The sequence below is a fragment of the Anas platyrhynchos genome, chromosome 6, assembly GCF_047663525.1.
Source record: "Anas platyrhynchos isolate ZD024472 breed Pekin duck chromosome 6, IASCAAS_PekinDuck_T2T, whole genome shotgun sequence".
Taxonomy (NCBI): domain Eukaryota; kingdom Metazoa; phylum Chordata; class Aves; order Anseriformes; family Anatidae; genus Anas; species Anas platyrhynchos.
In genome coordinates this window covers 7,522,189-7,536,748 of record NC_092592.1, presented here as the reverse complement: position 1 = coordinate 7,536,748, position 14,560 = coordinate 7,522,189, and the positions used below count along the sequence as shown (strand labels likewise).

At 48.7% G+C, this 14,560-nt stretch overlaps 1 protein-coding gene across 1 annotated transcript in view; it reads left to right on the top strand.

The window, feature by feature from the left end:
* Nucleotides 1–14,164, top strand: part of LOC101794107 (hexokinase-1) — a 31,720-nt gene extending 17,556 nt beyond the window's left edge. Inside the window, exons 7-18 of the mRNA XM_027459861.3 lie at nucleotides 4–187; nucleotides 743–898; nucleotides 2,569–2,802; nucleotides 3,493–3,797; nucleotides 4,231–4,379; nucleotides 4,481–4,600; nucleotides 5,616–5,711; nucleotides 6,558–6,657; nucleotides 8,495–8,678; nucleotides 10,701–10,856; nucleotides 11,482–11,715; nucleotides 12,314–14,164. Of these exons, the coding sequence (XP_027315662.1) occupies nucleotides 4–187; nucleotides 743–898; nucleotides 2,569–2,802; nucleotides 3,493–3,797; nucleotides 4,231–4,379; nucleotides 4,481–4,600; nucleotides 5,616–5,711; nucleotides 6,558–6,657; nucleotides 8,495–8,678; nucleotides 10,701–10,856; nucleotides 11,482–11,715; nucleotides 12,314–12,458 (2,063 nt within the window). The 3' untranslated portion in view covers nucleotides 12,459–14,164. The remainder of the gene's footprint in view (nucleotides 1–3; nucleotides 188–742; nucleotides 899–2,568; nucleotides 2,803–3,492; nucleotides 3,798–4,230; nucleotides 4,380–4,480; nucleotides 4,601–5,615; nucleotides 5,712–6,557; nucleotides 6,658–8,494; nucleotides 8,679–10,700; nucleotides 10,857–11,481; nucleotides 11,716–12,313) is intronic.
* Nucleotides 14,165–14,560: the final 396 nt, after the last annotated feature.

The window sequence follows — 14,560 nt, the reverse complement described above, 5'->3', positions numbered from 1 at the left end:
AAGGCACTGGCACCAACGCCTGTTACATGGAGGAGATGCGGCACATAGACCTGGTGGAAGGGGACGAGGGCAGGATGTGCATTAACACGGAGTGGGGGGCCTTCGGAGATGACGGTTCACTAGAGGACATCAGGACCGAGTTCGACAGAGAGATCGACCGCGGATCCCTAAATCCTGGGAAGCAGCTGTGAGTGAGGCGGTTATTTACGAGCTCTCTGGCTTTTGCTGCCATGTGGTATGATTCAGGCGAAACATTTGCGCTCACTGATGCTAGGGGATGGTGGCGTGGTCCAGGCAGAACCGCATTTTGCCTGCAGTTTGCCATCTGCTGGGAGGAGAGTGCGTGTTCCCTGCGCAGGCACCATGCCAGGTGACTGGGCAGCCCTGCTTGGACTGGAGTCTTCAGGCCCCAAATGGTTTGCTCATTACTTCAAATTTTCTCCCTTAGTAGCCTTTTTCAGAGGAAAGGATCTGATCAGGGTTGCCACAGTCCCAGCTGGGGCTGTTGATTTTTACTCTATCAGCTTCAGTTCACAGCTTATCAATGTAGCCCTTGCTGGAGCCAGGCAATTAAAATTAACTCTTGCTGCTTTTGTGTACCATTCCCTTCTCCACTTACGTTATTAATTCAGCAGTTGAAGAAAGCTTGACTTTACCTGTGCTGGGGCAGGCGTACAGCTGGGCTCTGCCTCTTGGTGCTGCCTGTGGACCCTTGGGTGACTGCTGCTGCCCTCTCCTGCAGGTTTGAGAAGATGGTCAGCGGGCTGTACATGGGGGAGCTGGTGAGGCTCATCCTGGTGAAGATGGCCAAGGAGGGGCTGCTCTTTGAAGGGAGAATCACCCCCGAGCTTCTCACCAAAGGGAAGTTTGAGACAAAGCATGTTTCTGCCATAGAAAAGTGAGTACCTCTCCCTCCCTGGGTTCCAAATGGAATGTGATACACACCCGTGGGGTGTGTATCCAGCGTGTGGGGGTCCCCAGAAGGCAGCCAGCATCCTCTCCTCCAAGCCACCAGCTTCCATGAGCTGGGAGGTGGCAGGTTTCTCCTTCCCTCTGCTTTGGGAGGCACCACCAGTCCGTGCAGCCACAAGCTACTCACTGTGCTGCCACTCACCCTGATGGCATAAACCTAAACGTTGCTAGCCTGCAGCTAAACGTGGGAGTGAATTGGCTTAGTGCCTCCTACCAAATACTTGTGTTGCTCCTCACTGTCTCCGCGGGATCACTGGGCAGAAAGAAAATGAGTGTGACAAGGCAGAGCATTCAGTCTCGTGGGCAGTGCTGGGCGCTGCGTGGTGACCTCTGAGCTATGTGCCAGTTGGTTCCTTACGGTGTCATCACCCTTTCGGTCAGCACTTACTGGCTCTGCCCCCCGTGGTTTTAAAATTCACATCGCTGGGGTAGCTCGTGCTGCGGGGATTGGGCCAGCTTTCCAATTTCGGAATTCAGTTAATGAGAGCAAAAGTTGACCTGAAATTCCACCTCATTCCCTGAAGAACACTTTGGTTACAGCTAAGGAGGGTGTTCCTGTGCCACTTCAAATTTCCAGCTGATGCTAGCAAGATGCAGGAATCCTTAAAAAGATGTGTGGGAGTGCAGCTAGTGATGGCAAGATACACACCTTCTGTTTTTGTCTTGGAAATGACTGAGCAGTACGCGACTAAGTTTTGCCAGAAACTTTGCTCTCAGCCTGGGTGCTAACGTGGGAAAACTGAGTGCAAGAGGCAGAAAGTCAGGGAGGCTGTAAAAGCCTGAAAAGAGGGCCGTGAGGATGAAATCACTTTGGCAACCCTTACTCAGGGTTTTGTTTTTCATAATGAGCTTAATTTACTGAGACCTGGGAGCAGGATTAGCTGCACACTTGGGTCTGTGCTGAATTGTGGGGCTGGTGCTTCCTGCTCCAGAGAGGAGAAGCTGCTTAAAGTTTAAAGCATCAGGGTGATTAAAAAACATTTAATTCCTCCAGGTCTGTTAAAATTCTTGGAGGAGCCACTGCTGACTTCCTTGGGGTGCACGGAAGGAGCTGTCATGGGATCTGCTCCTGGGAGATGCCCCAGTACAGCAGGGCAGGGCCAGTCCCAAGCTTTGTGCCTGTGCTTTTGGGGCACAGGAAGCTCTCCGGGTACACGACTTGGTCTCACCACCTAGTGCAGCTGAAACCTGCTCTGTTGGAGAGAGAAGTGCACGTGGTTATTGTTTGATAGGTTTCCAGGGACATGGTAAACTGTTGCCCAGAGGGAAGGGAACGTGAAGAAGGCAGGATGCTGAGTACAGATGGAGGAATCCCAGCCAGAGGGTGGCTGCTGCGATAGCTGAAATAGTATATTTTGGAGGTGGCATGTTTGCACCAGGCTTTAATGGACAGATATTTCTATCTGTGAATGAATGAATATTAAGGGCATTTTGTTTTAAGCCTCAGAAAGCTTCTCAGTCCAGGTCTCTAAGAAATTTTCTTCCTAATCCCTTTCTCAAACCCCATGCAGGGACACATGTGCTTGGATGTGCCTCAATCCTATGTTTTATAGCCTCCCCCCTCTAAGGAGTTCCTTTACCTCCCTCTCTTTGTAGGAGCAAAGAAGGTTTGAACAAAGCCAAAGAAATCCTAACCCGCCTGGGGGTGGAGCCGTCCCACGAGGACTGTGTGGCGGTCCAGCACGTCTGCACCATCGTGTCCTTCCGCTCGGCCAACCTGGTGGCCTCCACGCTGGGCGCCATCCTCAACCAGCTGCGAGACAACAAGGGGGTCGGCCGCCTCCGCACCACCGTGGGGGTCGATGGCTCCCTCTACAAGATGCACCCACAGTGAGTCCCTGGCTCCTGCCGTTAGCACGTGCACACACACTTACAAGAGAGAAAAACACAACAAAACAACCCAAACCCCGAAGTACTTGGATACCAGTGAAATGATTCTGCCTTGCATTGGGGCTGGCAGGGAGGACTGAGTGTTGTTTATGGGGAAATCTGTAAAAGAACAAAACCACGTAGCATTTAATTTTCAGTTTGCCACTATTTTGTTGAAAAAAAAATATCAACAAAAACCATGTTGGTTAATTAAGGAAAAACACAGCATTTGGGAAGCAAAAACCATTTCCAGGAATGCTATTTTGACTAACTTTTCTAGATGTTCAGGTCTGGATAACATACATGGGCAATTTTTATTTCTGAACTGTTTCCCCACACCATCTAAAGGACGACTGAGGACCCGACTGAGGGGATCGGAGCAGTGCCAGAGCCAGGGTGTTTCTTCCATCCGTGGTTGGGTTCAGGGCATGAGACTCTGAGTTCCCTGCCCTGTTTTTTGCTGACTTTTCTTAGGAATTTAGGGGGAAAGAGGCTGTAAAGAAGAGCTGCTCTTCCCTGGCAGTTTCCCTGCTTGGGAGGCCGTAGCTCAGGCTACTGAGGCTCCTTGCTCCCCCCGCAGTCAGTCAGTGAGGTTTTGGCGGGCCGTGGGGGAGGTGAGGCAGCGGGTGGACGTGCAGCCTCTCCCTGCAGGTACGCTCGGCGCTTGCACAAAACCACCCGGCGCCTGGTGCCCGACTCGGACGTGCGGTTCCTGCTGTCAGAGAGCGGCAGCGGGAAGGGGGCAGCGATGGTGACGGCGGTGGCGTACCGGCTGTCAGAGCAGCACCGGCTGATCGACGAGACGCTGGCCGAGTTCAAGCTCACCCACGAGCAGCTGCTGCAGGTGAAGAAGAGGATGAGGACGGAGATGGAAGCGGGCCTGAAGAAGAAGAGTCACGAGACTGCCAAAGTGAAGATGCTGCCCACCTTCGTCCGCAGCACGCCGGATGGGACAGGTACAGAGCTGGTCTGGTGTGATCTCCAGAGCTGTGCTAAGGAGAAAAATCCCAGCTCTGGGCAGGGCAGACACTCCAGCCCAATTTCAGTGCCTCTGGGTGCAAGCAAGCTGTGGCCCACGGGGAGAAGACCACAGCTAGGCTAACCACCCAAACCCACCTGAATCCTGCCCACACAACCTGGGCAGTTCTTTGTGTGTCATGGTGGTCAGCTAACTGGGAAACTTTCTCACAGTGAAAACAAAGAGCAGTTCTGTTGGGTCCTCTTTCCCTCATTGATTTATAAAAACAAACAAAAAAAAAACAACCCAAAACAGCAACATCACAAAAGGAAACAAAAACACACGCACAAAAAAAGTCTGGAATAATTAGAGCAGCACCTAATATCTTCACCTGATGGACTCTTTAAATGCACACGTGTATTCTTTTACAGAGAACGGTGACTTTCTGGCACTTGACCTTGGAGGGACAAACTTTAGAGTTTTGCTGGTGAAAATTCGCAGTGGTAAAAGGAGAACAGTAGAAATGCACAACAAGATCTATGCAATTCCTATAGAGGTGATGCAGGGAACGGGAGAAGAGGTGAGTATCTGCGCTTCTCTTCTGCAGCACTGCAGCTTTTTAAATATTTTTTAAGAGCGGTGTAATGTACAACTTCAAACGCGTGACTTTTCTCTTTAAAGCTGTTTGATCACATCGTTACCTGCATTTCTGACTTCCTGGATTATATGGGAATAAAAGGTGCACGGCTTCCTCTCGGCTTCACGTTTTCCTTCCCTTGCAAGCAGACCAGTCTAGATGCTGTAAGTCCGTTAGTATTTTTTAAATCTACTTTTGTGCTTATGCTAGGTTGCATTTCTGTGCCTTCATATCACCTACCCGACACTTAGGCAGGTCGTGTGAGGGGAGGGTTCATGCTCTGACCCTGACCAGTACAGCTTGTCCTATAAACAGCTCCTTTAAAGGTAGTAATGCAAGTGCTGGTTAGTCCGTGGCTGTGCCGGATGAGAGCATTTACAGTTTCCGTGGTGGTGATAGGCCCTTTTTAATGTAACGTGTTTTTTCCCAATCATATAAACCTGCTGGACTGTGATACTGCCCTGCTTTCGTGAGTGATAAGCACAAGCTGGGTCTGTCCTTCCCTGCTGCCAGCGCCTGGTCCCAGGCTGATCTGGTTTTGCTGGATGGAGTGGATGAACCAGGAACTGGGGGAGCCTATAACATGTCCCTGTCAGCGTACCCGTGTTCTCTTGGCTCTCCTGTTTAACTCCTTCACTGCCATGCATCTTCACCAACTCCATCTGTGCAGCTGATAATAATATCATGTCTATTTAGCACTTTCTTTGTAGATAGATATCTTTTCTTTCACATTTTTTATTTTTAAGTTTGTTGCATTGCTACAGTTTGGGCAATAGTGCTTCTGGTGATGTGCCTTTTTAGTGAGCTGCATTTTCAAAAAGAAAAAAGTTTCCCAGTCTTGAACTATGGTATCTGATGTTTTGCATTTTTTTTTAATTTGTTTTTATTTTCTGTCTTTGTGCACGATGCGGAATGGTTCACTCATTAGCAAGTGTTTCTGTCTTGGAAATCTGGAGACTAAGCATGATTAGTTTTAGATTCCAGAGATTTATATAGAGAGAGATTTCTTTTTATAAAGTCTTCTGTATAACCACACAGTAAAACATTTTAAATTTCAAGTGTTCATTCAAGGAAGTTGTTAGATACAATTATTCAATGATGGTTCCTTAGAGGATTATAGGATTTGGGGCATTTTGTAGTGCATCAAGAAAAGTGTTAACCTATTTGCTTTCTTTTTAGGGTATCCTCCTCAACTGGACAAAAGGCTTCAAGGCTACAGACTGTGAGGGAGAAGACGTGGTGTATTTGCTTAGAGAAGGAATTAAAAGAAGAGAGGTGATTATTATTATTTTTCTTCCTTTCCCTTCTTTCTCCCCTGCAGTTTACAGACCTCATGGGTCAGGCTGGCTCCCTCTTGTGGGGTTAGCGTGCCTCGAGGAAACGGGCTGGGCCTCCTGCCCTGCACAGAAGGTGTTTGTCTTGCTGCAGGTCCAGATGCAGCAGCCCCTGATGGCTTGTGGCTGTACTGGCTCTGGTGCTGGCACGTAGCCCAGTCACAATCCAGTAGTAGGATGGTCTAGAGGGCATGCAGCAGAAATGGGAGAGGTCAGGCACCAAACTGAAATTGCTACTCAAAATGAGCCATGCTGGAGATTTTTTCTTCACTTTTTTTTTTTTTTCTTCCCCAGAGGCTTCTGAATTTGACAGTTCCCTCCTCACTCCCAGCTCTTGTTCTTGAAAAAGTCTTAAGCAGCTTAATTGAAACTTTCTAGGAAGGGAAGAAAAACAGCCTGAGGAGAGCTAAAGTTTAACAGAATTTTATCAGCAAATGTTGCTGTATTTGCTACTGCATTGCTCTGATACAGAATGGCAGTAGGTCTCTACCGTGTACTTATACACAAGATCTATTCTTAAGTATGCCTAAGCCAAAGAGAACAGTCAGGAATATGCCTTCTGCTGCTGCCATAGTCTGTAGTAGGTAAAGCATGCAAGGAGCCTTAGCTACCTGCTGGTACGCTAACTTCTGATCTCTGCAGAGGTAAATTCAGGCCAGTACTTCCAGCTATTTGTTCCTAGTGTGTTTTCACAGCGACCCTTTGTTGTGTTCTTTTTGTGTCCCCTTTGGTGTTCGGGGTGGCTCCAAACCCAGAGTTCTCACTGTTTTATTTTTCTCTTCCAAAGGAGTTTGACTTAGATGTGGTGGCTGTGGTGAACGATACGGTGGGCACGATGATGACTTGTGCTTATGAAGACCCAAACTGTGAAATTGGACTCATTGTGGGTATGTGTTAGAAATGCTTTGCAGTTGGCACTTTTTTTTTTTTTTTTTTAAATTAAACAGCATGCAGACACCTGTCTGTGTTCTCATGGAGCCATCCCTGTGCTTATCTAAAAATACAGCTAGGGTGTCCAGAAGTGAAAGATTTGGAGATTAACAGCTATACCTTCAGAAATGAGCAAACTTGAGGAAATGAGCAAACTTGAGCTCAGTTGGTTTTATCAGCTCCTGGAGTATTTGTTAGTTTAACCCATAAGCATTTTCCTGCCTGGGTGTTCAAGTGACCCACAGCTTGCCTTGAGCATGTGGTCTCTCAGAATAAACTTGTAATGCACAGCCACGGTTCTTGAATAGCATGCAATGGAAAGCTCTGATAGACAAAATGCAGCGACTAACAGCTTCCTTCCCAGCAGTGAAACAGCTGAAATAGTTCCACGGGTGACTGCTGATGCCTTTGCAAAACCCATGCCTGGGTTTGACAGTCCCTGTGGCATGGGTCCTGTGAATTCCCAGAGCTCTCCAGGGAAAGGAGTTTGCTGGGCTTTGCCAGGTGAGAAAGAGAAGGAAAGGGACAAGGCTTCTGTGAGCTTAAATAACATTTTCAGTTGCAAAGTGACTTGTAGGAAAATGAAGTGCCACCAGTTTCTCCTTCAGACAGTTGGAAAACATCCAGGATGAGTCAGCACAGCACAGTGTGGGTAGGGAGCTGTGTCTGTGAGCTCCATGTTTTCGGTGAGAGTTCTCTGCAGGAAGGGCAGTGTGTCCTTGGGATGCTACTGCTGCAGCCCCACCTCATTCAGTGGCCTGGGGACATCTGGGATAAGGAGAGCAAAAGCCCCAGGGCTTTAACAACTCCCTCTCCCCTGCTGGGATTGCCTTGGCCGCTCTGATGACTTTTCCCCAAGACCCTGTGCTGAGTCTCAGCTTGGCTGCAGCAGGGGAGAACTGTGGGAGGACCGACTTTTGCTCGGACTCTATCGATATATCACCTAGTGATCACAAAGTAAAACACACTTGCCAGTATAATTTGTGCAGAGCCTGTGATGCAGGGCTCACGTGATAGTTTCCTAGGCATCTTCAGGAAGTTCTGTGCCCCAGGTAATAGCAAATCTGCCTCTCTTTGCTAACAGAGCTCTGCTTCCTAAGACTTAGTGCCCACGGAGCACTTGGTAATTACCACAATCCTTAGGGTTCCTGTTTAGCAGAGTCAAACATGGCAGCATCTCAATGTGGAAGTTGAAACAGTTGAATTTTGTGCATCATAAAAAAAACAACAAACAAACAAGAACTAAAAAGTGCCCTGCCATTAGCCAGCAAAATCCCTGGGTTTTTCTTTGACTGATGCCTCAAGTCTTCCTGAGATGTTCACTTCAACAATTTTTCCTGTGAACTTTGAAGGTCTGTGGGCTTTGTGGAAGGTGACTCCTATCTTCCGAAACTTCAGAATTCAGCTGGCTGCTTGCTGTGGTTTGGGGTTTAAAAGCACTTGGAGGTCAGTGTGCTGAAAATGCCATGCTGCTGGTCCCCCCGCAACATGGGACCCTCAGCCCAGCCAGCCTGGATGAGTCTCTGCTCCTCTGAGCCGTGCTGGGCAGTGTGCCACAGCTTCCCTATAATGCACTAATATTCTCCCTTAGTTTAGGATTATCAAAGTGGTTTTTTATGTTTGTTTGTTTTTCCTTTGTGACTTTTGGAATTGACTTCTCATCATTCAGAAGAGGCACCTTCAAGATCCACCAGAAGGTTTGGTCAGGACTGGTGTTCTTGCTCCAGTGTTGTTTTGTTTAAAAAAAAAAAAAAGTACAAAGCCCACATAAATTTCACTATTTTCTCTTTTCAGGAACTGGCAGCAACGCCTGCTACATGGAAGAGATGAGAAACGTAGAGATGGTGGATGGTGAGCAAGGACGGATGTGTGTGAACATGGAGTGGGGAGCGTTCGGGGATAATGGATGCCTGGACGATATCAGGACGATATATGACAAAGCGGTTGATGACTTTTCACTAAATGCTGGAAAGCAAAGGTACTGTGGGGTAAACGCTGTGCTAAGAGTAAGCCAGGCTGCCTCAAATGCTTTTGAGAGAACTGAATTTCTCCCCTTCTCAGAAAGGAGGTTAAGAGTGGAAAATGAACGCAGCCCTTCTGCTCTGTGGGATTTCCCTCCTCTGTGCCTCTGGTTGCTTCTTGTTTTCTAGTTTCCCCAAGGACAAACATCCATGATCTTCTCTTTCTGCTTTCTCTTCTGTATGGGCAATAGATGTCTTTACCGTTGTCTGGCCGTTTTGCAGCCGTTCATTTAGCTACAGCCAAATTCCTCTGCCAGCCTTTTGGGTGGGCAGAGCTGTTGTGGCCACTGAGCATCTGCCCAGAGCTTGTTTGCAGCAGGGTTTTTGGTGAGAACTTCAGGAGGATTTAAACTAGTAAAATACCCTTTTTCTCATCCCATGTTGTACTTAAAGGCTTAAGAAGGCTTGTCATTCCTATGCTCTTGGTCTCGGCTTAATCTCTTTTAGCTGAGTTCTCTTAGTTCGAGGGCTCTGCCTCTTGAAATCCTCAGCCTCGACCTGCAGGCATGGTTGGAGCTCGGGGCTGGTCACTGTAAAGCAGTTGCAGCCAGCTCTGACATCAGGCAATATTCTGGATGACATGCCCCGGTATAGGACCTGCCTTTCTTGGCCCTGGAGGATGGATCCCATTTCGGGAACCCAACTCTGGTGTGAGCAAGTGCTTCCCTGCCCCCACGAAGAAAGAGCTGACAAGGAGATGGACCCAGCACAACGCTCCTGGGCTGAGGCTGCTGCATGCCCAGACTGCAATTTTTCATAATTTCTCTGCTTTGACACGAGGGCAGTGAAGCTATTAAGAAAGTTGTGTGACTCCAGCAAATCTGCCTGGAAGCCTGAGGGATGCAGGCAAGCTGGCAGCTCCCTTGGGAAGCTCTGTAGGGTTTAGGGCACAAACAGACACGGAGAGGCGGACGCTGAGCAAGCCTGATGTGGCGGCAGGGTTGGCATGGAGTAAGCAGCCAAAGGCAGAAGGGGAAGCTGCCAAGGGGAATAATTTATTCCAGAAGAAGTTAGGCACTTGAGAGGGAAGGCGCTTGCTGGGTACAAGCCCGAGAGAGCTCATGGTATTAAATGGACTGTGTGGCTTGCTTCCAGGTGGCTGGTGCGCTGTGCTCAGCTCAGGCCAGGGCAGAAACCCTGCTCAGAGCTCCAGGAGGTGAAATAAAGGATGCGTGGCTGAATGAACTTTTCAATAAATGAGAAAGTGTTCAGCTCTTGTTGCTGAGGGCACAGCTCGGTCACGGACCGCAGAATGCCCCTTTCAAAGCAGAATGGTGCTGGAGGGGAGGGAGGCGAAGCAGACTCCTGTTCTCAGCATGGGGCTGCCCCATGCCAGCGCTGAGCACCCCTTGGTGCGTGCCAGGAAGAGATCTGCAGGTGGAAAATATCCCTCTCTCTAGCCTGGGGCAAGCCTGCCAGCGGAAAACTTGGGTTCTGTGTGCGAAGTGAGGTCAAGAGGGGGTTCAAAACACCCTGGTTCCTCCCTGTGGCTTTTGGGCTGTTATTTCCCTGCTGGGAACCTGGTGCTGGAGTTAACTGAAAAGCACAAACCAACCCTGGTCCCCTGGCTCGCTCATTTACAGGTCAGTGATCCTGGGAACATGCTGAACATACCTCTTCACGTTCATTTATTTATTTCTAATTTTCACAGGGTGCTTTTCAGCACAGGACTCCCTTAAAAACTCTGCACTCCCAGTGCCTGTACCTTATAGAGGGACTCTGGGGGTCTACCCTGGGGGACAATGGTAGTATGTGAGGTGTTTGTAGGATGCAAACAAGGTTTGCTTGAAAACCTTGCAAGGTTTTCCACTGCTTTTTCTTGCCCAATTCTCCTCATAAATGGCCATTCTGTGTAAATCAGTTTGCAGATTTCATGTCCCCATTACGTGCAGGCAGGACATCTAGGTAATAAGCAGCTGCAGTGCCACTTCTGCAGGTATGAGCTGTGTCCTGAGCTGTGCTGTTGTCTTTCATTGCAGGTATGAGAAAATGATCAGTGGGATGTACCTGGGGGAAATAGTCCGCAATATTCTGATCGACTTCACCAAGCGGGGGTTCCTGTTCAGAGGCCAGATTTCAGAGACGTTGAAGACCAGGCATATCTTTGAAACCAAGTTCCTTTCACAGATCGAGAGGTAAGAGAGCACGGGAGGCTGTTCAGAGTGAAATATTGTGGTGTTGCTCACCTGGTGATGCTGCTGGAGGGGACTGACAACTGGAGAGGATGGATCAGAGCTCCGGAGATGATTTTGGTCTCCTTGAGAGCCTGTACCTGTGCAGGCTCTTTAAAACACCAGAAATCAGGCTGTTTCCTTGTGCCTGTTGTGAGTGCCTAGCTGTTGTTGTTGGACTGAATGAATGCTAGCTGAATGCGTACTTCTTTAGTGGATGTTTTTGTGTCTTTGTTGCTCAGACACTGTCTTAAAATCTGTTGAGTCTTTATGGGGGGGAAAAAAACAATAAAGTCCATCATTAAAAATAATTTCCTGAAATGCACTTGGTATGAAAAGAGAAAGGGAAGCAACCCAGAGCTGTGCTCAGAGCCCCTCTGGCTTGCTTGTGCTCTCCTCCTGCTCTGCCCGAATTTGGCAGCAGCACGGTGCTGAGTGCGTTTGCATTCTCTGGGGTCTCGTGTACCAGCAGCAAGGACGGCTGCGTGGCCTGGGAGTGTGGCTGCAGCTCTCGATGTGGTGGGGGTCATGCTGGTGGCTCAGCTGAGGAGGGCCTTGAACTGAACTCTGTGTTCCTCTGCTCCTGCAGCGACAGGTTAGCTTTGCTTCAGGTGCGAACCATCCTCCAGCAGCTGGGGCTCAACAGCACCTGCGACGACAGCATCATCGTCAAGACCGTGTGTGGAGCAGTGTCGAAGCGAGCAGCTCAGTTGTGCGGGGCTGGCATGGCTGCAGTTGTAGATAAAATTCGGGAGAACAGAGGATTAGAGCACCTGGAGATTACGGTTGGTGTGGACGGGACGCTGTACAAGCTACACCCACAGTGAGTGTTCACCTTTCTCCGTGGTTGTTTGCCCATGATCTGTAACGTGTTGCTGCATGTCCTTTTCCAGACTGATTTCTCTTACTTGTTAGGGTAAGAGCCAGGGAAAAGAGATCTTAATCAGGGCTGCTTGGGCTTTCTAAAAGCTAATCAGAGGATCATGAAGGATTCAGGGGGCTGTGCCAAACTAAAGGCAACACAGCTTGCTGGGCAAGTTGGGAGCCACACAGGAAGGGGAAAGATCTCTTGGCTGTGCAGACGCAGTGAGAGAGCAGTGCTCGAATGCCTGGTGCCTCTTGGGCAGATGTTTCTGTCCGATAGGCAGAGGAGGTGGGGCACTGTCTTGTCTTTTGCACTTTTCTGTGGCAGAAGGGATCCAGCTAACCCCACACGGAGAGCAAAGGGCTGGGATGAAAGTGGTTTGGCCCCTGCTCCCAGTCTTCATACCCACCGTAGTGTGTGTAGTGTAGTAACATGTTTCCAGCATTTTATTTCTCTCTGCTGTGAAAGGGGGAGCACTGCAAAGGCCCGTGGCACTGCTATGCTCTGTAGGTGCTGCAAGGCCTCCCTTGCCCACGGCCACTGTTTCCCTTCACAGCTTTTCGAGGATTATGCACCAAACAGTCAAAGACCTGGCACCCAAGTGCGACGTGACCTTCCTGCTTTCGGAAGACGGCAGTGGGAAAGGGGCAGCGCTCATCACGGCGGTGGGATGCAGGCTTCGTGATGCCGAGCAGAACTGAACTCCACAACCCCGGCCCTGATTCTGTCTTGTGAGCACTTTCTCATAAAGCAGCGACTGCGTAGTCTGAACTGGTAAATAAATAAATAAAACAGAACTCACTGCTTTATTGGGAAAAAAAAAATACAACTAATGACATAAAAAAGTATAGGATACAAGATAGAATGTGTGCTGTTAATACTATCTCCTGTTTATGGACCCCAATCTGCATGTTTCTTATTCACCTTGTTGGTACCTTCCCCATCTGTAGGTCATGGAAAAAATCAGTCTCTAATTTCTGCAGCTGTCAAAAATCAGTTGTTGTCTGAGATGAAATTGCCCCCAGTTGATGTGCGTTGAGAGCTGCTGTTGCATCGTACCAAGTGTGACCTTTGCAGCATCCCTGTTACGTGCACCGCCAGCACGCTGACCACCAAAGCTGGGTGTTGAAGCTTTTAGTGAAAGGGAAGCAGCGGTTCCCTCCTGCATACCTACCTGCTGTTGTTTCGTTTAAAGCAATCGTGGAAAAATCGCGGTGTGTCGGCACTGTGCACGCACATAACTCTGTAGTGGGACTTGACAATGTGACTTACTTGCTTCCTTGATGCCTGTTTTGTCATGGTAAAATTAAAGTAAACGCCCTTGTCCCACGGATCTGGATCCACTGGTATTTCCCACTGCTTTTGTGAATGGTGTTGTGTTACCGAGCAAAACCTGTAACGTTTGGGCAAGAAATCCCTAACGAGTAAAACACAGTGGTTGGTGATTGGGGTAATCCAAATCTCCAGACCTGGGAAATGGGTACATTTATGGTCCTTAGGCAGGCTGTACTGTATCTGTCTGTATAAGGGGTCGGAGCAAAATTATTTTTTCTCTTGTTATTGGTTTAGATCAGGGCGCTGCAGCTGCCCGTCTACAGGATCTGCAGCAAAACAGTGTCACCTGGATGTGCACACCTCCGTCTCTTGCCTTAAATGGGTGTTTGCTTCCACACAAAGCTTTAATCTTTAATACTGTTAAGCAGCCACTCGAAACACAAACACTCAGCTAGAGTTAATGATCAGGAAGGAATATGAGGGCTCGAGTTGGATCTCGACGTTGAGGAGCTGGGTGTGTAAACCAAACAAACCACACAGACAGAATCGGACCCAGCTTATCCCACGAACTAAAGCAGCAGCAGGGTTGGTATCGTGTACACGTGGTGTATTCCGCCCTCTGTCGAGCTGATGCCATTATTATACTTGTGTAGCAGTTGCATTACTTAAATCGAGAACCAGTTCGGAAGGCAAAAGGCAATTAACATTTGCAAGTCACGCCGCTTTCTGCAAAGAGGGAGACCCCACAGCAGTATTTAATTCCCGCTCTCCTACCAAAAATGAATTTGAGATCTCTGCATGGTTTTCCCTGCTCTCGTTCTTCTCCTGCAGAAAGTAGATGGAAATTTGCAGGCTACTCTTCTCTGTCCTCTTTCCACCCCCTAAGATTTGGATTGCCCTGCCTATGGATAACATTTCAATATGCATTATGGTGCACTGTGAGTGAATGTTGTAAAGTAACATGTGAGTCGCAAGCAGTCCTCGCAGCTTTACGTGTGTGTCTACCTGAAAAATTGCATGCCTAACTGGTTTTGCAAAGGTAGAGAGTCTTTTTACTTTGCACACTAGTAGCTCCGATACTAGTGTTACGTGATATCTGTGGAAATATTAAACTTTTTTTGATGTGCGTTAACTGGTGTGCGGTGGTTCTTTCTGGAAGAGATTCTCTCGGCTGCTGGCGCAGTGCTTTGGGCAGAGCTATTGTGCAGGGAGAGCTGGAACCTAATCCCACTGGTGCCCGGGTTTTGTGTGTGTGTGTTTTTATTCCCGGGCGTTCGGGGTCAGATTCAAAGGGGGTGGGTTTTGTTTGACACCAAACCTCGCCTTTCCTAACATGGCTCAGCAGAGGCGCGGAGCTCGCAGTGCCCAAACCTTGGGGTGTGTGGAGCTGGTCTGCGTGCCTCTCCTGCCCTGTTGTGCAGGGGAAACCGCAGTGCAGGGAGACTTCAGCCCACTGCACCAACACAAATGTGATTATGTTAGGCTTTGCCAGATATTTTGATGGCTGTGTTATGAGAGCTGTGCTCCT